Raw genomic sequence first — 24,808 nt, forward strand, 5'->3', positions numbered from 1 at the left:
GGTAAGACTTCAGGAAAGTGAATACCACCTGGTAAGATCAGCTTTGTAAGACCTGTTACTGAAGAATGACATTAAAAAAATGGTATTATGTACATTTTCTTTTTGAAAAAAATATTAAGGACATTGATGATAGTCAATACATCTGTGAATCGAAGAGGAAGGGACAGATGAAGAAGGGAAGGGATGGAATTGTGCCAAGAGACCAAATTCCAAATTATTAACTGACTTAATTCACGCAAAAAGGAAAGCACACAGGAAGTGGAAACTAGGCCAGGTGAGACAGTATGAACATATACCACAGAAGCATGTGTTTTGGTATCTACATGCCGCTAGTAAACAACAGCTGAAGTAAAGTTACTGCTCTACAGGCTGGAATAGCTGAAGGAGAAAAAAAAATAGTGGTCCAGTCCCCTCAATTAGAAAAGGAAAGATGTGGTCAAGAGACACCAAGAAGTTCAGAAAGTCTATACTTTTTGCCACCTGTCTTGACTATACAAGAATCATCACCAACCACATAATTAATATAAATTACTAGTTACACATGGTCAACACTGCAGCTTAAACAGGAAAGGAACAGATCAGAGTATTCCAGGTAAAATGTCTCCAAATTGACTAGGCCTGATGCAACAGAAAGAGCACATTGGTGAAGACTGAGCAGCTAGTGGACACCCTGCAGAACCTGCAGATGCCAACTGGATACAAAATTATTAAAGAACAGTGCCCAACAGACAGAAAAGGGAAAGCAAAGGAGCAAAGACACACCAGCTTAATTACTATTCCTTACGTTTGGGGCACTAAAAAGCCCCTTATCCATAGACATCTAGGTGAAACTGGGATATAGATCACAAAAGTATTTTTTAGCAGTGAACAGCAATCAGAATGATGCAATGTCCAAAAAGTAAAGTAATTATGGCTGAGAGGCAGATCATATCAATGTCTTCACTAAGAATTTGTTGCTTATAGCACTATAGGGGCAACAAACAGCACAGCTAAAACTTCACAGGAACAAGTACAAAACTACTTAGTGATTAAACCATGTATGAATGCACCCTTCTCTTCTGCAAATTAAAAAGTTCTGTATGTATCATAGGTCCAATATTTTTCTGTATTTCCTACTAGTAAGCATGAAGATCTCTTCATTTGCCCTAAGCCTTAATTTGCAGAGAGCTTCAAGCTTGGAAAGACAAAATATGCTGGAGAATAGCTTCAGAACTCACTTTGCAGTGAATGGAAAAAATGAACTACAAATGAAAAAGTAGTATAGGAATAAATAGGGATAAAGGACCATAGCACGCCTAGACAGGAACATAAAGGAAAAGGAAATAATGGGCCAGGAAGGAATCTCTCAGTCACAGCAGATCAGAAGTTGAACATAAGTCAATAGCATGCTGTTGCAAAAAAAGCTACCACCACAGTAAGATGTACGCTAAGTAACCCTTCTATGCTACTCAGCACGGCACTTCCTCCCCTGGAGTACTGCACTTACTTCAGGCACTGTACTTCAGCCAGGCACCAACGTTCAGAAAATGAACATTAGACTCTAGGGGTATAGAAGATGGTTCTGGAAGGCAAGGGAATGACCTGCTCTCCCTCTGCTACCTACAGAGCTTACAAGTCACCACTATTATTGTCTTTGCTAACAGGACAAGCACCCTATCAGCAATGACACTGGTATAGCTGATCCTGCTAGGACACAAGAGAGGCACTAGGTCCTTTCCAGTGCTGTGATTCTGCAGTTCATAATGTAGACTGGTTCGTATTAGATCAGACTTGAACTTTACGCAGAGTATGTAAATATCTACAATGAAAAACAAGAAAGAATTTGAAAAACAGAATGTTACAAGCAGTTAACAAAACACAACCCTGGGAGAAGGAACAGACTCCGTAAATATGTCAAGCTGGGACATAACAAAAGAAGATCAAGGAAAACCACACAGTTGAGACCAAACAGAAAATTACTGGAACTATGCGTAACTATCCTACTTAGCATATTAAAAGCTCCACCCTTGAGCAAAGAAAGCCCCAGACTAAAAAAAGCCCCCTCCCCACAAAACAGGTGAGGCTGGGGGGAAGCTGTACTTTCAATTGCAGGTGAAGCTCACAAGAACAAGTGAGAATTAAGTGTGGCTAAATGTAATTGTTTACAATAGTTCAAAGTGTATAAAAAAGTAGCTATGCTATGTGTTAAGCAGCGTGCTAGCGGTGTGGATTGCCACCTAGCACCCACCTCTGCATCGACATACAATAAATGATATCTTGGCTCTGTCAGAGCTGCTCTTTGCACACTACATAACAAACTCCATTTGTGAGACAGTATTTCAGTTTAAAGAAACAACCTAAGAGCTTCCCATAGGTCTTGTTAATTAAAGATTTTGCATTCTCTTAACTGGCAATTTATGTCCATCATTCGAGGCCAGACAGCTAGCTGTCTACAAAATAACAGCTGGAAACCTTATAGCCAGTTACAAAAACAAATTCAGAATGACCTTGCACTCAGACTCGCCCATGAAGAACAGCAATAAGTGTTTCAGCTTTTTTTTTTTAACAAAACAAAAATCGTAAACAGAAACTACTGTGACAACCCCACAAAAGAATGACCTTCCTATTAGTTATGTTTCCCAAGAAATTATGGTGTTTTCATTCCCATCCCTCAGGAATTTAACTCAAACTTTTACATTTAATAAAGTTGAGGACATCATACCATGAAGCAGAAAGCACAGAAATTCAGGTATTTTAGAACACTTAAACCATTTCATAAATAGGCAGATTTCTGCAGATCATTAGAACCACCCAGTTTCAGATGTCTTCTCCTTTTCTTGACCTAACAACTGCAGGTTTCCTCATAGACTTAGTACCTAATCAAGGTGTAGCTGAAAAGTATACTCATTCTTGCTCCCCTTCTCCAAAACTGGAAGCTATTTTTGGTTTTGTCTGCTAATCCATAGAAACCTTTTAAATGGTACAAACAGAGGCAGCAGCATTTTGTTCTCTAAATCAATTTTATCCTTAGCCATCAACTAGATGTTCCAGCACAGAGAAAGAACAGTCCTTCCCTTCTAATTCAAAAATCCATACTAACATTGCCCTTGCAAACTGCTAAACAAGCAGTATCGGCAATTCACTTGAGTTCTGTAATATATTTACTGCAAATCCCAATGGCTTGCCTCCTAATGCAGTTTTCTGTTGTGTCTGTTCTTGTCAATACACTGACTGGCCACCTTACATGTAAGTTGCTTTGACCAACTGTTTACACAAACATCAAAAAGCTTCAAGAGGAATAAAAAAAGACAAAACAGGAAAAAGAACACCCATGTGTCTGGGGGAGGAGGGCAAAGAAAACCCCAAAACCAAAAGAAGCAAAATAACCCTACACCAAAACACAATTTAACTTCAATTTTCTGCTTTATCACATAGTCAAAAAGGCTAGTTAGCTCTTTGGATCACCTATTTCCAGATATGCAGCCCTGACAAAGATTACTACTCAGCACCCCTCAAAGAACTTTAATCTGTAATTTATATCATCTGTGCTAATTTGTTCACACATCTGAAGAACATAAAGAACAGGTGAGAGAAACTCAGCCAATGCCCAATTACAGAACAGACTCCTCTTAGACACTGTGCAATTTATCATTAGCCACAGTATACTATCATCATTATGAAAAGTTCAGTGAAACCCAATCTGATAAATTTCCTGAAATGTTTTCCCCATACTAGAAAGTACATTTCATAGCTTGCTAACCACTAAAATAATGCTCAACACTTACAAAGTTAAAATACTATTACCCTATGAAATAATGCTACAAACTATAATAAATTCTATTACAATTCCATTTAAACATACTGTGATTATGGTTCCAAACAAGAGAATTCAACATTGTTCTTAGTCAGATTCAAACTAGCATTCATTTAAGAATAAACTCTATTTCAGCAAGCTCTAAGCTACTCTTCAGTCATCTCCAGCACTATGCCATAAACAGGTCACCAGTGGAGTTCCATAGGAGCCTTCACTACAATCTCCTTTATGAATATGTTCAGCAGTGCAGCCTAGAAAAGACAGCAAGCGGTGAGTAAGCAGTGAGTGCTCCATAAGAGAATTCAAAGTAAAAACAATGGCTGAAGAACTGCAATGAGACTTACAAGTTTAAATGGGCAATGAAAAGAATTGCATATATACAAAATTTACACACGCTGGGAGTAACCACCCGTAGACTCAATGTAAAATGATGGCTCCTGAGCCTACGATCATCATTCATCAGCAAGAACTCAAACATGAAAAGAGAGTCCAGCAGTTCAGCATTTTATGGCAGCCAAAAGAGAAATTGGATATGGGGAACTTTACTAAGAAGAAAAAAAGAAAAACATCCAGAAAACAAAATAATGTGATAACATAAATCTCTGGTTCACCTGCACCCTGGGAATTACATGTAGTTCTATCCCTTTCATTTCAACAGGCTAAGCTAAAAATGAAAAAGGTTGAGGGAAAAGCAAGGAATATGATCAAGGAAAGCTACACAACTGCATAGGCTGGGACTGCCCAACCTGAAAAGGAGTCAGTACAGATGGGTTATGAGAGAGAGATAATATTTTGAGTGCATTGAAAAAGCAGCTAGGCATCAACAACTTGTCTATTCTGAGAACTGGGGGCTATCAAATAAATACAGTGCAAATAAGGTTCAAAGCAAACAAAGGTTGGGTTTTGTCCTACACCTGGGACAACCTCCTCCCCACAACAGCACAGCCAGGGTGGAAACACATTAGAGCAAGCAGTTTTGCAGAACAGGGCACAGGTGTCCTGGAGGACAAGTTGAATATGCATTCAGCCCCACACCCTTGTGTTGATGAAGGCTACACCTCATACTAGGATGCAACAGTATGACTGTAACCAGCTGGCTGATTAAAAGAAATTGTTCCCCTTTCTGTTCCCCTTCTTTGACATAAAGGAACATGTTGCCAAACTGGAACGAGTCACTAAGTGACCAGTAAGATAATCAGGGAATCGGAGCACACATGTACCAGGAAGAAATTAAGTTTCAAGAAGAAAAGGATTAATGGAAGAGGACATCCAACTGCAGACTGTCCTGGTTTCAGCTGGGATAGTTAATTTTCTCCTTAGTAGCTGGTGCAGTACTGTGCTTTTGATTTAGTACAAGAATAAAGTTGATAACACACTGATGTTTCAGTTGTTGCTGAGTAGTGCTTACTTTAATCCAGAAGTTTCCCATGCTCTGTCAGTGAGCACGTCCACAAGAAACCAGGAGGAAGCAGAGCCAGGACAGCTGACCTAAACTAGCCAAAGGGATATTCCGTACCATATGTCTTGCTGACTACATAAACAGGGGTAGTTGGCCAGGACTTGCTGATTGCTGCTCAGGGACTGGCTAGGCATCAGTCAGCAGGAGGTGACCAACTGTATCGTACATCACTTGTGGGTTTTTTTTTTTTCTTTTGGGTTTTATTCCTCTCGCCTTCTCTCTCTCTCTCCTTTTAATTACAATTGTTATTATTATAATATGTTATTTTATTTCAATTATTAAATTATTCTTACCTCAATGCATGAGTTTGACTTTTTTCTCGACTGTCCTCCCCATCCCACTGAGGGCTGAGTGGAAGGATGGTAGTGAGCAGGCAGCTGCACGGTACTTAGTTGCCAGCTGGGGTTAAACCATGACACCAATTCTTGATTATGGAGAAGACAAACCCACACTTTTCATAGAGGTGCACAGCAGAAGAAAAGGCAGGCAATAGTCACCAGTGCAGAAAGGCAAAGTCCCAGTTAGTGAAGGAAAAAACTCTTCACAATGAAGGAGGGTCAAACACTGGAAAGTGCTGCCCAGAGAGGTCACACAACTCCTCCACAAAATACTTAAGATGGAAATTTGATACTTACAAAAGCACAGGTTCCAAGTTCAGATTGACATTGGGACCAACCTGCAAGTAATTTACAAGCAAGCCATGGCCTTCAAGTAATAATGTCTGATCTCTTAAGCAAGCTATTCTGACAAATACATGCTGAAAAACCAAGAATTCTCCATCAGCTGTTGGCTTTCCCCTTTCTGGAAGAAACTATGTGAGCAACTACTATTGCTTGAATAGTTACAATCAGAGTCCAAGTAACAAGTGTGATGGAAAAGACAAAAATAGTAGTGTTTGACATAATTGCCATTAAATATCCCCAAATCTTACTTCAAGTGGAAACATAAACTCATTAGTTCTACTCAAAGCTGTTACCGTTTTTTAACAGAACAGTATTGTGCAGTCTTCTGATAAGCACCAGTTAATCTAAAAGTGTTTCTAAAGGCTTTTACTGTATGCCAATGGTGACGTACTATCAAAGCTAAAAGATCCTATCTTCCACTTTGCACCAGAGACACAATGCTATTTTACTACTTTGCCACAAACACTTGCTGGAGCAGGGTGGGAGAAAAGGCAATTAACATGCTCAGCTTGACTTGGTGTAACAACCAGCAGAAGGGGGAAAAGCATTCAGCTTTTTCCCTAGAATCTGTTGTGACAGAAGGGTACCACTCATTCACAAAGTTATCTTCCATCTTACTCTTCTCCCTGCCCCAGAAGATACCAGGACATTTTTTATTTTTTTTTTTGCCCATTTGAAGCAATCTGTAAAGTTTGTAAATCAACAGACATGTGGCAATGTAAGTTACAGCAAAGCAAGGGAAATTTAAAAATGTAGCCGGTAGGAACAGGTTTTCTCTCTCCCTCCATGATTATGAGGAACCTGAAATTTGGCAGACCAAGTCTAAAATGTGAGATGATCAGGCGGTATTTAACATATGTACTGTGTTTACACTGTGACATACTTCAGAGATTAAGTCGTATATGGCGTTGACATAATAGATGGTATCTGACAATATGGTTATCTAAAAGCCACATGGAGACTTATTTCACACAGTGCCCTGAATCTGTCAGATAACTCCCTCACGATAATGCTGACCTTGAGTTGGAATGTGGTCCAAAAGTCAAGAAAGGTCATTATGCTAGTCTTTCCTCCACACTCAGACTGGCAACTCTGTGGCTGAAATGGCTGCATGCAGTAAAATAAAGTACAATTTTTGAGTGAAAAATATTATGTCCCAACCTACCTTACCATTTTCTCTTTAAAAAAAAAACAGGTTTTACATTCTTATGTGGCACTTCCAACGGTAAAATGCTCTTGAAACACTTACTGCATACCACTAAAACCTTAAGGAATCATCAAGTCTTTCATTCCAATAATTAAACTGCAAGTAGGAAAAAAAATTAATTTATCTTCAAATCCCTTTTAACAGCACAGCCATCCTACTCAGGAACTGTAGAGAGCTAAGTAAGCTCTTAATTCCCTTCTATTAAACCCACTCCTGAAGACTGATATTCTAATGAGATACCAGTAGAAGATTCTGTCCTTTGCTGTGGAACATTAGAAAATATGCCACAAAACAGTCCAGGCTGAAACAGACATTTAACTCTTGTACAACTGGTTAACATACACAGTTTTGGAGTTTGTATACTCTTCTATAAGAGGCAAAGTACTGAATGACAGGTCTGCCTCCTGACAGGTCAGAGAGAACACAATAACCCACCCAAAGAGAAGGAAACCAAGCTGTCACTGCTGGGAGAGCTGAAACCCAGATACTATCGTAGTTTATACAGTCTGTCAATTGGTTCAGCGGCAATGAATTTTCCTTTCTTTGGCTGCCTGCCACTGAACACAACCTAATCTTGCACCTAAACAATCCAGGTATTAAATGCACCGGAAGCCTTATCTTCTGACTTATGCCATAAGATGACAGAGCTCGTTAAAATAAAAAGGTTATTTTCTAATAGCCAGGGGCAGTAACCTTGTACAGTGGTATTTTGTAACACCCAACCAACTCTACATCTTGGCCCTAGCAGCTGATCATAGAATCATTTAGGTTGGAAAAGACCTTTGAGATCAAGTTCAATCTTTAACCTAGCACTGCCAAGCCCGGCACTAAACCATGTAACTAAGGTCCTCACCAGGGATGGCGATTCCAGCACTTCCCTGGCAACCTCTTCCAATCCTTCACCAGCCTTTCAGTGAAGAAATTTTTCCCTCATATCCAATCTAAACCTCCCTTGGCATAACTTGAAGTCATTTCCTCTTGTCCTACTGCTTGCTACTTGGGAGAAGAGACCCACACTCACAACACTACAACCTTCTTTCAGGTAGTTGTAGAGAGCTTCCCGAGTCTCCTCCTCTCCAGACTCAACAGCCCCAGTTCCCTCAGCCGCTCCCCATCAGACTTGTGCTCCACACCCTGCACCAGCCTCGCTGCCCGCTCTGGCCACGCTGCAGCACCTCAGCGTCCCTCTTGCAGCGAGGGGCCCAAACCTGAACACAGCGTTCGAGGTGCGGCCTCACCAGTGCCCAGGACAGGGGGACCATCGCTGCCCTGGCCCTGCTGGCCACACTGTGTCTGGTACCAGCCAGGGTGCTGCTGGCCGCCTTGGCCACCTGGGCACACTGCTGGCTCACGCTCAGCCGGCTGTGGACCAGCACCCCCAGGCCCTTTCCCACCAGGCCCTTTCCAGCCGCTCTGCCCCAGCCTGTAGCGCTGTGTGGGGCTGCTGTGACCCAAGGGCAGGACCCGGCACTGAGCCCTGTTGAACCTCATACAATTGGCCTCAGCCCATCGGTGCAGCCTGTTCAGATCCCTCTGCAGAGCCTGCCTGCCCTCCAGCAGGTCAACACTCCCCCCAGTTTGATGTCATCTGCAAGAATTACTGAGGAGGCACTCAATCTTGTCATCCAGATCATCAATAACGATATTAAACAGAACTTCCCCCAATCTGCTTTGCAGCCACAGATGTCACGGTGGAGAAGATCTGACCTGGACAGTATAACACAAAAGAGAAACTTAAGACCACACAAAACATCCTTAATTATTCTGTCCCCTTGACACATATGAAAACAATATGTGAATCAAATGCATTTAACCTAAACAAATCCTCAGGTGCTAGTCTCCTTTTCAGGTATGCAGAACTTAGTAACTATTCACCTTAAAGTAATTTCTCTGCAAACATGTAAGAATTGACACACAGCATCCTCTTAATTTCAGAGTTTATTTCTTAAAAAATAAGAAAAACACACACAGAAACAAGACACCCCCCAAAAAAAAACCAACACCAAAAAAAGCCCCAAAAACCACCCAAACCTACAAACCAGGCACAAATATGCCAAAAATGATTATTTCCTGAACACTGTTCAGTCAGCAGGTTGAAATGCAGCAGCATGTCAATTTAAGTACACAGTTATGCAATAAACTCTGTGAAGTGTCATGCCAAAGCTAAAGTTGTGAAGGAATCTTTCCCATGGCCATTTCTGGACTCAAATGCAACATATTCAAGTGGAAAGCTCTTCAGTAAAGCTGTTTGTGTATGGAACATTCATCCTAATTAAGTCTGTTTATAGCAACAGTCAAGTCTTGACTAACTGTTTTGGTCAAATTATAATAGAATACCAAATTAAATGAAGAGGGAAGTACTGATACAGTTGTATCAGCAGAAGTAGTCGATCCTTTCATATGCAGGCAAACTGCAACTACTTCACTTTATCATCAAAGCGGTTCTACCTTAAGAGTGATGTACACAGTGTATGCAGTGTAATTTTTTGGTTTTCAATCAGCAACCCAAGCACTCTGAAGGGCTTCACACAGAGTGCAGCATCCACATAGGAGGCAGGCCTTAAAACGTTAAAGCTTGCTCAGTGGAAAGTTTCCCCATCACTGCATTTTTCAGTAACAAAGATGTTGTCAGAAATGACAATTTTTCATGTCCCCTGATGATGCCTTGCTAGCATTTGGTTATAAGCCTTAAAGCAGGAATAATTTCAGCCTGTCAGGAGTCTAGCTAATGCCCAGTTTCCCCCTAGAGAGAACTCCTGTCAAACATAATGAGAGCTCCAAAGGCCCTCTCTACAACATAATGAGCACTTAGGCCATGCTGGTGATCAGCCAGCAAAAAGCATCAATTTGAGCCTGGCTACACCCTTGGGGCTAGACGTCACCGGTTTTTAATAAGAATTATGATTACTATCTGCCAAAAGCCTCCTCAGAACTTATTGTTAGCAGTGCAAATTCAGAAGAATGTCACTGGTAGGCTTTTTTGTTTCCTGTAATCTAAGGCCACCTACATACTGAACTGTAGCACCATTTGGCATCCTCACTTCAGGCACCTAAATCAAGAGTCTTTAAAATGAAGGTGCTACTTTTATTGGAAGTTAGAATTACTTAACATGTAAAAACATAATATCTGAGATTCACATCCAGGGAAATGTATTTATGCCTTCAAAAGCTTATTATTTTCTTAACAACATACACAGAGCAAGTTGCTCTACTCTCCCTGGCTAGAACCAACATAGGTATAATGCTCTGCCAAAAACCTTAAAAGCTTCTGAAGTATCACTGCCTACTGGGTATGTAATTATAGTTACCATATATACAGAACATTAAACCCTTGCAATACACAGATGTTAAGGTCAAAGTGGAAACCTCAGTTCTGACACTCTTTAATCTTGTGGGCTTAATTGATTTTTACCTAAAGTTAATTCCTAGTACATTTACTGAAATCACACATTCTCCTGAAAGATCTTCCAAAACCAACATCCACTTTGCACCAAATGCAGTTCCTATACGGACATTGGCTTCCTCACAGGTTAATGTGCCAAAAAGTTGTTTAGGAGCAGAAAAAAAAAAAAAAAATCAAAAAACAGAACATAAAATCCAAGAAAGAAATCTCCAAAATCACAAAGCCTGAAAAAGCCACCTCACAGAAAAACTGACTTTCTCCTAAAACACAAGACACAAGAATACTAATACAGATACAGTACAGAACCAATTCAAACACTACTCTAGTTGTGCTGCCTTCCTATTCATTGCATTACTTTTTAAAGAAAACGAGGTGTCATAATATTTCTTCTTTTACCAGCATTTTGGATTCGAACATGCATTCCTCTAAAAAACAAGAAAATACCTACCCAGCTTTGCAGACAGAAAGTTATCATGGAACTGCAATATCCTTATCAATATTTTTAGGGGAAAAAAAAACCAAACCAAAAAAAATATCAAAGAGTTCAGAGTTACAAAAGCAAAATTCAACTCTGCAATTCACTTGCTTAATGAAAGTCTTTGAATATACTCAAGATCTGAAGCCTGAACTAATCAATTTCTTCGCTGTGCCCTAGCCGGTCAGCCATGCTCTTTAATTTAATGAAACAAGCGTTTTAGATGAAATAGCACATACACATCAAGAAAGAATTGTATTGTTGCACTTTGAAATGTGTCCAACTGTGCAACTTCATCTAATGATAATTTTTTTAAAGAGGCCATCGATCTCTGAAAGACTTATTGTACCAGCATTTTGATGAAAAAGTGAATGTCAGCGTATCTACAGAATACTTACACCCTGCCATTAATGCTTTATTTGGCAGACAATGACTACTCAATTGAGGGTCCTCTGGGCTGAGCAATCATTTAGCTTTTCTTCTCTTATGAGGTCCTTAGTGTCTTGTTCCAGTTCAATACTCTTTTTATTCACCATAATAGTGGCCATAAGTGTGAATTTTATGGGAACTTGCAAACTCATAGTCATAACTAGAGCTTTCCAAGTCACTGATCTTTTCATACCTTTGAATGGCAAGGATTGGAGCAACTATCACTACATATGCTACACATGCATAAGACCAGTTCTACACATCAAAGGCTCACTAACAAAATAAAACCACATAAAGCACTGAATTATATTTTTGAAACCACGGACACAAGACCTTTCCTATTTTTGCCAACGTCTTTCACGACCAATACCAAGAAAGCCTTGTCACTCAACCTAATCTATACATCATTTGACAGCAGGTAGGCAAAGGTTTACTAATCACAGCTACAAATCAGCCTATTGATTCAGACACATGATATAGTCACCCGAACATAAAGAGAACAGCTACATTTAAATGCACTAGACACACCGCAGATTTTGTGGTTTAGAAAACAAAATGCCTTACCTGTTTGTGCATTTCAATGTTTAATCCATACGACATTTCATAATACTGCAAATAAAGGACCATACGTTATTTTCTTATGCTGCTTTACATTGTATTAGGAGATATTTACCGAAATAAAGAAAAAACAAATATACTTACCATCACATAGTGCCTCTGCATTTCTGTCTTTTCGCTTGCCAGTTTCTCACATTCCAATTTAAGGCTACAAAATAGATCACACTTTAATATAAGTGTTATGTCACTTGTTTTGACATCTACCTACTTCATTTGTATTTTAACAGATACAGTTAATTAAAAAAAAAACAAAACTCATTAACACACAAATGCAGACAGCAAGACCCAATTCATTCTTTAAGCAGAAACGCTGAACAGGAAATTTAAAAGGTATTTCATGGGTGCTGTATGAGACCCGAACTGTCTCCAGAACCCAAACATATCCAATCTTCATGCTTTGACAAGGAGCTGCCATGAAGTGCAACAACTTTCAAGCTATAACAGGATCTGAATTTCTTCAAAGTACTTCTCAGTAGCAAAAAAATTAGTATTTCCTTGTATACACCACTTAGTAAGTTACTGCCAAGTAACACCACTCAGGTTTACAATTACAGCTTGAGTATGTCTATAATTCTTAACCTTAGGTACATTCTAGCTAAGGTTATCTTGCCCAGAGCTTGAAAAAAATCAGTAACTGACTATCATTTACTTGCAAGTTTGGTTTGTATTTTTGTTTTGACAAATGAAAAGAAGTCACATTCAGCACTTGCTATCTCATCACTAACAACGATAAAATTCTAACTAGTTTCGCTGAGGGCAAATGCCTCGACATCGTCTTTGTTCTCTGGCACACTGATGAATTTCTTTTTTTTTTTTTATGACACTAGTAAAGGACCGAGGGAACATTTGGTGTGTAAGCCCGCATTTTTCACTTCCAGCTGCAACAACAAACGTTTATAGTTTACAATGCACTTCTAAAGTAACAAATGGCTTAAACAAGTTAACGATTTAGGCTAACAGTATCGCAGGTAAGAAAGAGGAAACCTAATCAAAACAAAGCAACTTCTGGCTGGGAAACCTGCAAAGCTTTTACTCCTACACAGGCCCCGCAGGTGCATGTAAGTACAAAATTGGGGAAGATTAATGCCCCTTTATACCAATTGCCCTGTGTATGCAAGAACCCACACTCTACTAAATCTCTGTAGGGACCTCAACAGCAAGCACAAATGCAACAAGAACGTCTGAAGGACACTGCACAACAGCCAGGAACACATGCCACGGCCTCAGTGGATTCACGTCAAGTTTGTATGAGTACTCCAGTACTTGTGTGCTTTAACAATCCTTCTCGGCTCTTTAAGCACTGCACGTTGGCATTTTATTAATAATTGCATTAACACCACTCGCAAATGAGCAAACATGAGAATTAGCTTCCTTAATGCTCTGTGCCGCAGCATTAGCGCAGGTCTTTCCTCGACATAATTAAAAGAATCCTCCACGTAAGGACCCCTCACAAGTTGTTTGTTTGTTTTTTTAACGCGTACAAGCACCGAACCGCTCCAGCTTCGAGAATACCGCCCCTCGCAGCTACCCCGGCAGGAGGGCGCGCCCCGGGCAGCACCGCCCTCCCGACCGCCCCGTCCTCCGGCACCCCCGGCCCCGCCAGGGACCGGCTTCCCCGCGCCGCCCCGCACCAGCCCGGCCGGCGGCGGCCGGTGGTGCCTGGCCCCGCGGCGGGGCCCAGCCTCGACATCGCACGCCACCGCCTGGACGGGGCCCTCCAGTGCAGCCCCCCGCGCCCAGCCGGGGCTGCGCCCCCCGGCCCCGAGGCGGCCCGCCGGCGCTCACCTGTGGTACTGCGCCTGGAGGAACTGGAACTCCTCCTTGATGCGGTCCAGCGACTCCGGGATGGTGAATTTGAAAGGCTGGCCCGCAGCCTGGTGCGGGGTCTGGCGCAGCGGCGGCCGGCACGGGAGAGAGAGGCATGTTCAGACACGGCGCGGCCGCCCCGCAGGGAGGGGCCGGCGGTGCCCGCCCCGGCAGGGGCGAGGGGAGGGAGAGCCCAGCCCGCCCCGGGGCGCTGCGCACACGTTACCCACCTTCCCGTCCCTCATCTGTGGGGGGCGAGGCTAACCGCCCTGGGGGAGCCGCTCCGGCCCCGACCCACCCGCTCCTGCCGCCGCCGCTGACAGGAAAGCGGGGCGTGCCGGCTCCTCCCCGCGACCCCCGCCGCGGGGGCACGGCCGCCCCGACCCGGCCGCCGCGCTCGGCGGGGAGGGGGACGCGGCCCGGCCCGGCCCGGCGGCGACTCCTCGCCGCAATTCCCGCGGCAAGTAAGTTGCCCGCGGAACAAAAGGGGTCGGGGAGGCGGCACGTTCTCTCGCTGGCCGCGCCGCTCCTCCCAAGAGAGGACAAACTTGGGAGGGCGCCCGCCCCCCCGCAGCCCGGCGGGGGAGCCCCGGCGGGGGCAGCGCCCGGACCGCCCCGCTCCCCGGCCGGCCCCGCGCCCCCAGGGCCGCCGAGCGTCCGCGCCGTCCGTACTTACGGGGTGCCGGCTCTGGGGGAACATGGCTCCGGCCGCGGCGGATCTCCCTCGCAATGCGGTTCTTGCGGAGAGCCGCCCGCCCTGCCCTGGCTTCACGCCCGGCGCGCCGAGGGGGGCAGGAGCGGCGATACCGGCCGGCCGCCTTCCCTCCGCCGCCGCGGGGAGGAGCGGGGCGAGGCGCCGCTCAGTGCCCCCGCCGCGGGAGCATCCCCCGGCCGCGGCGTCCTTTGTTGCTGTTGTTCCGGGAAGGGCTGGGGGTGCCCGGGGAAGGCGGGCGGGCCGCGCTCGGGACGGTCACCGCCGCTCCGCGCTTCCTCGGCGGCGCTGCGGCCGGCGCCCACAGCGCCCGGGCGCGGCGGGACGGGACGGGACCCGACGGCGCCCGGGGAGGCGATGCAGCGGCCGCCCCGCCGCGGCAGCGAGTGATCTCCCTCTCGGCCTCGCAAGTTGCCGGTGCAAGTGTAAGGCCGAAACCGCGGGCGGAGGCGAATCCTCTCCCCACTTCTGCCCCTTGCCGAAAGGGGAAAATCCAGGCGGAGGATGCGGGACGCGGCGTCAGCGGCGGGACCGTCGCAAGCCGGTGGGACGAGAGAAAGTCTCCAGGGAGGGCCGCGTTGCTCCCGGGCGTCGGCGGAGGGGCCAGGTCATCGGCAAGAGACGGAGCGGCGAACAAGGAAGGAAAGCGGCAGGAGGGCGGGGAGCAGGGTGGGGGGGCTCTGCACAGGCGGCCCCGATCAGCGCAGCTCCAGTAAGTAGCACATGCACCAAACGCAGGAGGGCAGAGGAGGGGGAAGCGCACAGGCAGCAGAGACTCTTCCGTTAGTTGCAGAGGGGTCCCTAGGACAAAAGAAAACCGAAACCCCTCAAAATGCTCGCTGGCCCGTCCGGCCAAGGCGCCCGCCCCGTCGGGAGGGCAAACAAAAACGAAAAAAAAAAATAAAATAAAAAGCGCGTCCGTATCGAGGCTAAATCAGAGGGCAAGCTTCGTGCAACGGCACCACTGCAGCCTCCTCCGGGCGGGCGCGCATCGGGGAGCTGCGTGTCTCACCAGAGCGCCCCGAGCGCGGTACATCGCGGCGGCAGCAGCAGCAGCAGCAGCCGCATCCTAATCCTCCGCCGCGCTGCCCCGCCGCTTCTTGCCGGCCGGCCCAGGATAAAGTTCTTCCCCAGCTGAAAGATGCGGACCCGAGCGGCCGGAAACGCCACCGGCCCCTTCTCCTCCTCCCCTCCGCACCGGCCGAGGGAAAGGGGACGCTGGGTGGCCCCGCGGGAGGCGCTCGGCGGGACGGATGCGCGGCCGAGGGGGACGCGCCGCGCTCGCCCGCGCCGCTTACATTAGCACGCGGTTTCACACTCCGCCAGCTAACCAGCCGTCCTGCCCCGCCCACGCCGCCCCGCGGGGGGGCAGCAGCCGCCGCCGCCCAATCGCCGGCCCGGCACCAACGTGGGGCCGTGACGCGTCCCGGCCCCGCGGGCCAATGGCGAGAGCCCGAGTCCCGCCGGCTCTCAGCCTTTCGCTGGGAACCGTTTCTGGCAGATCGGCAGGAGCGCTCCGCGCCGGCCAATAGGACGGCGCGGAGCGCGCGGAGCAGGCGGGAGGAGGGGGAAGGTCGGTGGGAAGGAGAGTGGAGAAGCTGAGCTGTCAATCAAAGTAACGTGGGGCAAGCGGGCGGGCGAGGAGGGGCGGGGTAGGGCGGCAGCCGGCGAGCCGTGCGTGCGGCGCCTGCGCGCGCCCTTCGCCTGGGTCCGCGGCAGGGCGGGATGGCGCGCGCTGCTGGCCCGCTGCGCGCGGGGTGCGTTTCCCGCCGGCTGGGAGCGCGGGCGCGGCGTGACGTTGGCCGGCGGGGCCGGGCCGGGCAGGCGGGCGCGGAGCGGAGCGGAGCGGGGCGGGGCGGGGCGGGCTCTGCGCCGCCAGCCCGCGAGAGGCGGCTCTCCCGAGGGCTCCGTGGCGGGGCACCCGTGCCTTGCGTGCGGGCGCTCGTCACCGTGCGCGGCCGCCATCTCGTGCCATTAGCGACGGGGACGCACAGCCCGCAGCACAGGGCCGGCGCCGCACCCGGGCAGGGTCTGCCGGCAACCGGGCCCACGGAGCGCGGGGAAGGGGCGCCGCCTCCGCGCCCTGAGAGCCTCCCTTGCGGCTCGGGCGGGCGGGTAGGCCCCTTCCCCCGGCTCCGTACGTGCGGCGGTGCCGGTGCGTGCTGCGGCACCTGCTGCCGGTGCGCCCCGCTGTAGGAGAAGCGCTGTGCGGAAGGGTAAAGCCTCAATGCCTGCTGCCATCCGTCAAAGCACCGACCGAAACGTTGTCTGGAGTGACCCTCGATCAGCCAGAAGCAGTCTCTTGGGGAAAATTGGCTTTTTTATAAGAGGGGCCCGCTAAAGGAGAGCTGGCAAGAACTTTGCTGTTGTAAACGGCTTACAGTCCTGCTTGAGGTACAGGAGGGTCAAACAAATCCCAGATGCTCCCGGTATGACTGCTGGCATGACACAGCTTGCAGTGGGAACTATACTTCAGAGCGTGTCCTCTGTTGGTCACCACCTTATTCATAGCAGGATTACTGGATAAAATGTGAAGTACTGGTACCTTGATACTTAATGCCTCAAGACATATTTATACTGTTAGTGTACCTGTACTCTACCTAAAAAGAGGCCTTATAATGTTGTATCACCATTTAAATACAGGAAGTGTCATTTTATAATTGCATTTTCCTACAATCTCCCATCAACGTTCACTAGAGACACTTAGAATCCTATTATGCTTCATCTTGTATCCTAGAGAAAGAGCAATCTGTGTTCAAAATTTGATTTGAAATTTGATATGTTGCAGTATCAAGGCATAGCTTTACATACTCAGTGCTAATTTCCATACTACATTATTCCCAGTTTTACATAGAAAAGACCAAAGGAAAAGAAAATTAAACTCCCTCAGACTTTTAGAGTGGTGTTTGGACTTCATTCTGGGACTAGAAGAGTTTTGATGCTGAAAACAGATGCACGCTGTGCATGTGTCTGTGTGCATGTGTATGTGTACACATAATGGTGTCTGTACCTATGTGTGTGTACGTGCACATATATCTTTTGTGTGTGAATGCATAAATGAATACAAGGACTCGTAATGTTTTATAAGAGATGAGGCAAAATATCCTTGATAATGACCTTTGGTAGACTGTGGTTCCTAGGACAGGAATGTAAACTTGTCTGGTGTTCTGCCTGCATAGGTAAAGCTAAAAAGCTTGCATTCTGTTCCCAGCTCTTCCCTTGTAGTCCTGGACAAACCAACTCCCTGCTCTGTTCATGGAATTGGAAAGCTTAATTAATTAGTGCTTATAAAGTACTTAGTTCTTCAGATGAAACATACCATAAAAATGCAAGCTTTTAGTATATACTTTATGCGTGTACCTAGTAGCTATGGAGTCTGTAATAATTTAACACTTGCCTAACTTTGGTTGTACTTTGCTTAACCTGCTGGCATGAGTTGTTAATGTGATAGTACCATGACCACTGTGTTTTGGAACATAAACAAAAAGCTTTTTTTTTTTTTTTAATTGCTTACCTACATGAAAGTTGAAATGTCTTGTAATCTTTATTTGCCATCATTAAAATGTCCAAGGCATGTTTTAACAGAAACTAAAAAGCTTTATTTTCCTGATTTTTTTAAACAAGTGCTTTTAACCTAGTTAGATTCTGCAATCAGACTCAAGGGCATTTTGAATCTCGTCCATTATAATCGGGATAGAAGAGCTGTAAAAGCAGTAGCAGAATCAAATGTGATGATTTTGATTTTTTTTTTTTTCCCAAATGAGAGCCACTGATGTTACATACTATGAACAATAACCCACATGATCTGGTACTTCACTAATTTATAGTGCATTGTCATTGGCTGAATACAGCATTAAAATTTCCTCTTTGTTAGATGGGTATAAATTAGAATTAATTCCAGAAAACTGAATGTCTTCATTCCATGGCGATACTTACTATTTTCACCACTGAAAGGCCATAATATGGCTAAGCATGTTTTAAAGAGCTGTATTCAACTCAAGGTAGTATTTTATAATACCACACCATTATGCCACAAAACTGTACATACTCTACACACTTCTCAAACTGCACTAAACATAATTGTGTTTAAACCTTTGTCTCGTGCTTTAAAAATACAATAAAAACATTACCTTCAGTATTAAACCCCCCCCCCAAACCATTCTGTTGAGCCAACTCTGCTGTTTGAAATCAATTGTTTTTCACTGTAAGCATTTAATGTAGTGTTCTTACCTCGTGTAGCAAAGGGCCTAATCCTTTTGCATTGACTATGTACTGAAAACTCACACTGGAAGCAGTTGGAGCTTTGAGTCAAAAGAAGCAGCATTGGATCCAAAATGTAGTGTGAATATATTGAAAGAGTTTCAGATGTAGCATCTGTTCTTCAGGGAAATGACGTATTGTATGATGTTCTGTTTACCACACTGTTTATATTTTTTTCCTTTCCTCTTAACAGTACTATTTACAAGCAATATTTTTTAACTTCCCACAAACTGGCACATAGAATAAAAATGTTGATGATGTTAATCGCTAGGATTTTGCTACAGGTGGGTGGAAAACTGTTCAGCAAATTTGTGATTTATTCCACTGTTCTACCTACACAGAGCAAATCAGTCGAGAAAGCAATTATAGAATTCAATAGAGTTTATGCTTTCAGAGTTTTAGATTGAGAGATCATTGGATTTTCAACTGAGAGAGAAACAGAGAGTACATTTAAAAATTATATATATGTGCATGGGCGGAGGGAGTTGTTCTATTTTTGAGTATTTTTAATGGCAGGATGGCACAGGTGGAATAGAGAAAAAAATGTATAAGAGTCATACAGTGCATGTGGTATAGTAGTGACTACCTATACAGCTGCAAGAACAATAATTATTATGAGGATATGCAAAACAATATCACTTTTGAAATATTTCTGTATGTATGAAGTGCAAATGATGTGAGCGGGGTAAAGCAATTACATTTCTAATTATTCGCTATCTTTTGGCTAATAGCCACTGCATACCCTCTTTGTAATTTGATTTCTTTTTAATTAGTAGCTTTCCTTGTAGGCAAGATTGTTCAAAAAGTTGCACTGGGTCATTTTATCATCATGACTGTATTCCCTTCCCCCATTCTTTCAACCTTAAAAATTTCCCAAGTCAAATTAAAAAAAAAAAAAAAAAAGTCAGTAGCAGATCGTACAGCAGTAAAACCTCAAATAAAATCAGATCCAAAGAATCCCTTGTGGTTTCACACAATATGGTAAAATTAGAGATTGCAGGAAACCAACAAAATTAAACTGGGAACATTTGAAGAGAAATGACCAGGCTTTATGAAAATGACACATTGACTGGCCAGTAGGTTTTTTTATCAACAATTTCTTTGTTGAGGCATAGATGAAAGAAACCTGCATATGTTTTCGTTTTGTTCTAAGTCTAACTAGAAAATTACATCCAGATGTTTAATAGGCATTCTGTTGGGTTTTCTGCATTGATTAGATATGTTGGTACTGTTTGCTTACAAGTGTAGCTGGATCATTAGCTAATGCAAAGAAATGTTTGTAGCGAGTTGCTAATTAGGTCTTTTGGAAAGTCTCCATACTCAGGAACAATTTGTACAGTGGCCAGAAAAACTTGCAGTACTTGAGAAGTCGCTTTCCCTTCTGTGTCTGGGAAAAAACAGCCCGTTGCTTTCCCTAATCTTCTTTTGCCTACAGGGATTGCTGCTTGATCCCAATGGGTTGAAGTGCAAATAAATTAGGAAGAGACCACACACACACACACACACACACGCACACGCACACGCACACGCACACGCACACGCACACGCACACGCACACGCACACGCACACGCACACGCACACGCACACGCACACGCACACGCACACGCACACGCACACGCACACGCACACGCACACGCACACGCACACACGCACGCACGCACGCACAGACACACACGCACACACGCACACACGCACACACGCACACACGCACACGCGCACACGCGCACACGCGCACACACGCGCACGCACGCGCACGCACGCGCACGCACGTATGCACGCATGTGCACATACACACACAAGCGCGTGCACGAGCACCCCCACACCCACCCCAATCTGGTCTTTCAGTCAAAGTGCAGTCGGACAACCTTACAAAAAGCAAACCAAAATTGAGTGTTTAAAACTAAAATGTGTTAAAATCTCAACCTTCATGTTATCAAATACACAGCATTTTTGAGCATACTTTAGAGACAGATGGGGAAGTCCTTTATGATAAATGAGTGTACTTGAATTCATTACTGTGGTACTTATAATTAAAGTAGCTCTTTCACAACTTCACTACTTTTGCAGGGTACTTCAAGACAAAGCCTAGGGGAAGTGTATACATGAATGACAGAGGGGTGAAAGAGGCGCAGAAGAACTTCAATCTTCTGTGTTTTGTTAAGTCTAAACAGGGGTCAGAGATATTACCTGTTTACAATATTGTCAGAAAAATTTTGTAGACTTCATGGCTCTGGCCTGATTTTAGATGCAATGTCACCTTCCAAAAGATGCTTGACAATGTCAATGACCTTTCTAATAAAGACCACCTGCAAGTATACCACATTTCAGTCTGTTGCAGAAAGAGGTCTCCACCACAGGAGATGACAGCAGAAGGAGCAGCGTGTGTCTATTTTGTACAGTAAACAGGGGCACATGCTCATACCAGCTCCTTGATCCTGTCGTCGCACACATGACTAAGTTTACTCCTGGAAATAGTCCCTTTGAAGTCAGTGACACTGCTTGCATGAAAAAAGGATATATCTATGTCAGACTTCACCAGATCAGGGCCAGTATACAGAATGTGTAGGTTGTGTGTGACGCACATATGCAAAACATATGTGTTTTTACCAGTGAGGCTACACAAGAGTAGAAGACTGGGTTTATCCCCTTTTTGGGGAGTTACCTAAAAGGCAAGGGTGTCACAGAAGTACAGTTAACCGTTTCACTTCAGTGGACTAGTCCTGGTACACTGTTCCCCCTGACTTGCAAGAACCTAAAACTTTTCCAGCCTGTTTTGGTTCCCTATATATTATCTTTTGACATGAATAATAGATTTTTTAAATTATTTTTTCCCTAACCTGTCAATAACATCTTAGAAGAACTCTACAGATCACTAAAAATCCTTAGACTTAAAACCACAGGGGAGACACGATTGAGACAAACATTTGTTGCAATGAGCGAAGGAAGTTTCATCTTAGAAAGAAAGAGATTATCTGAAAGGGAGAGGTGGCTCCAAGCATTCTGGCATTTCAGGGTTAGGAACAGTAACTGCTTGCTGGTACAAAGGTACATAAAGCCCTGCCCTTTACTCTTATATCTCTGTGTATGAAAGCAACAGCCTTGAGGAATCTTCTAAGTACAGACACGATACAGAAATACTGTGTGCAAAATCATGACTGTTAGTCAATAGTAACAAGGTTCAGCTGGAAGCTGGCTGGCGTTTGGCAGCTGTTTCTCTAATACTTCTGCCCCTCAATTCTTCTGAATTTGAGTTCTCGCCTACACTGAGGTTATAAACCCCATATGAGCTGTTCTCATACCAGCTTTCTACTCCAGACCTCAGATTTCAGTCCGGTGGAGTCTAGATGAGAGCAGATTGTGCTGTCCTGCTGTCTCTTCATAATGCACATGCTGTAATGCACTGGCATGTTATGGCTGCAACATCTGCAGAGATGCTCTTCCAGCACTGGTGGCACAGAGGCACTAGGTCTGTTTCCAACTTTCCCTACACTGTAAAAGCTCTGGGCTCCCATATTCTTGAGGGAATGGATTTACCAATATGTCTTTTTAGGATCCAATGGGAAGTGGAGAGATAGGAAAGGAGCTGCTGTACAGGGATAGTGATGGGGAGGAGAACTGGGAAGAGGGGATATTATACAGGAAGGGAACCTTCCGGTACCAACATGATGCAGTTCTTAACAAATGTGGGAATTTCCTTGGAAAAACACCACTGAACTTCAGGCAAGATTGTAAACAGTTATAGTTCCTCACAGTATAAAAAGAAAATAATTAAATGTCTCAGTCATCCAGCACTGTCGGCTTCTGTTTCTCTTCTCACTCTGAACTTGACTGCCTTTCCACTACTTTCAATGCAGGTGTCTCAGTTTATATCCTGAAAGGCTAATATTATATATAATGACAACTGTGATTATTAATAGAGCATACCCATCCTCCAAAATATGAAATCATGAATTCAATAGTTTGACATATACATAGAACTATCACTAATATGGATCATCTACTCAGCCATCAAGTGAATGCTCATATGAAGTATCCCATCAGAAAGACAAATCTTGCAACTATTGATCTTTTCTGATACACTAGTATGCTTGTAATCAGTGGCATCACCCTGTATACAGTTGTATGAAGAAGAGGAAAAATAGATCCACCCTGTGCAATTCCACTTATATATTATTGCCTCTGAAATACCAATACATTTTTCTTTCTGCTGCAGATAAGCATGACACGATTACACAGACAGTAGAGTAACCATGCACCAGTAATTCAAATATCTGAATATTTAGCAGTTATAAAGCATGATGAAGAGTTAAGATAAACACTGGTTGTTGCAGAGAGAGCAGCCAAAGTCACTGAAAGGACATTTTTTTTGTGAAAACAGAGGCCTAATGTGTGCAATATAGATGGCATGCTGTACACTGAATTGCTTGGTGGAGGAGGGAATGATGGCGTGGGGGGTTTTTGGTTTGTTGGTTGGTTTGGGGTTTTTTTTGCTTTGGTTTGTTTTTAGGTTTTTTTGTGGTTTGCACATGGATGATTTGCCATCTATCCATCTGACCTCAAAAGCAATAAAAAATATGCACATACCTGTAATTTACTGTTATAAATTCAACCATTTGGTAGTAAGGTATTTTCTGTCCTCTCACATTTTCTGCTGTACCTTTGCTATCTGTTGATGTGCTTATGCATATTCAGGTGCTCAGCTGTCTGAGTTAAGTAGCATCCATGCAGGACAAAATCTCTGTGTTACATCACCCCAGAGCATAGCTCAGGAGAATGTCTATGCCCTAAAACTGGCCGTAGGTTGTACTTTGGGCATAGGCTGGATCTTATAAGTGAAATCATAGTATATTCATCAATTGTGCAACAAAATAATTAAAAAATCTCCCCAGTGCAAACCATGAAAAGCAGGGCATAAGCAGCACAAAGCATACAGATGTGCCTATACATCATTAGGCATTATACATTGGATTAAAAGTTCTCATATTGCCCATATAGACAGTTAACAGTTAAGTGTCAGTGTTTTACTTTTGAATTAATCTATTTCACTTAAATAAAAGAGTTACATGATTAGTCTTAGGAAGGTGGTTCAATACAAGAGCACTTCTACCAGTGCTCTTCACATCTGCAAGTGAAATGTCCTTAAAAGACAAGAACAGTATTTGGGGATTTGTAGAAAGCCACTGGTTGTATAGACCATTATTAGTGAGGTCCTATCAGTCAGGCACCTTTTTTGAAAATATTCTATCGGATCATAACATACTGACAATTTCCCTCCCCTTCCCTTCCCTTCCCTCCCCTCCCCTCCCCTCCCCTCCCCTTCCCTTCCCTTCCCTGCCCTGCCCTGCCCTTCCTCCTGTCCTGTCGTGTCCTGTCCTGTCCTCTCCTCTCCTCTCCTCTGCTCTCCTCTCCTTGCCTCTCCTGCTCCTTGCTCATTGTGCCCAATTTTCTTTTAGCTCAACAAAGCTGGAGAATAACAAAAGGAAGAGGTGGGTAACCATTTAGGGATAGTATTTTGCATGGCAAATTCTGCAATCTTGCAGAACAATACAGAATGTGGCATTTAATTTTCAAGAGAAGTGTACTACCTGCAGCAGTAAAAGGACAGTTAGATCAATGAGATTCCTGAAAGAGTGCAGGTGTTTTATTCATTTAATTAATTTGGTAAAACTTCATCTGTTTTGTTTTTATTTACATCCTTTTTTTAGGAGCTTGATTTTGCCTGTGTGTCTTAGAAATTTTGGTGTGTCTGAACATATATAGACACCTGAGTAGCTATCACAACTTGTCATTTAAATAAGTAGATGTTTTTATTTTGAAATCATGTACTCTAGTTTGAATTAGAGGGTTGTACAGTTTCTTTTCTTATACTATCAATTCCATTTGGAAAAAAAGCAAATAAATGTGGGGAGAAAAAACAAGTCTGAGGCCATCGTTCAGCTTTAGGTCTGTCCATGACTGATAT

General features: G+C 44.3%; 1 protein-coding gene across 8 annotated transcripts in view; it reads right to left on the reverse strand.

Moving 5' to 3' along the window:
* Positions 1–14,678, reverse strand: part of LOC102054629 (TLE family member 1, transcriptional corepressor) — a 160,752-nt gene extending 146,074 nt beyond the window's left edge. For 7 of the 8 annotated variants that reach the window (XR_008730399.1, XR_008730400.1, XM_055699913.1 and 4 more), the window contains exons 1-4: positions 14,550–14,678; positions 13,853–13,953; positions 12,152–12,215; positions 12,014–12,058 (exon numbers count right to left, since the gene is read on the reverse strand). Coding sequence is in view for 6 of the 8 variants with exons in the window: in XM_055699913.1 (XP_055555888.1) it covers positions 12,014–12,058; positions 12,152–12,215; positions 13,853–13,953; positions 14,550–14,573 (234 nt within the window). In the remaining 2 variants the exon portion in view is untranslated. Of the gene's footprint in view, positions 1–12,013; positions 12,059–12,151; positions 12,216–13,852; positions 13,954–14,103; positions 14,481–14,549 lie in introns of those variants that run through there. The other variant, XM_055699911.1, reaches the window with a different exon arrangement.
* Between the last annotated feature and the right edge of the window lie 10,130 nt (positions 14,679–24,808).

Source organism: Falco cherrug, chromosome Z, assembly GCF_023634085.1.
Source record: "Falco cherrug isolate bFalChe1 chromosome Z, bFalChe1.pri, whole genome shotgun sequence".
Lineage (NCBI taxonomy): Eukaryota > Metazoa > Chordata > Aves > Falconiformes > Falconidae > Falco > Falco cherrug.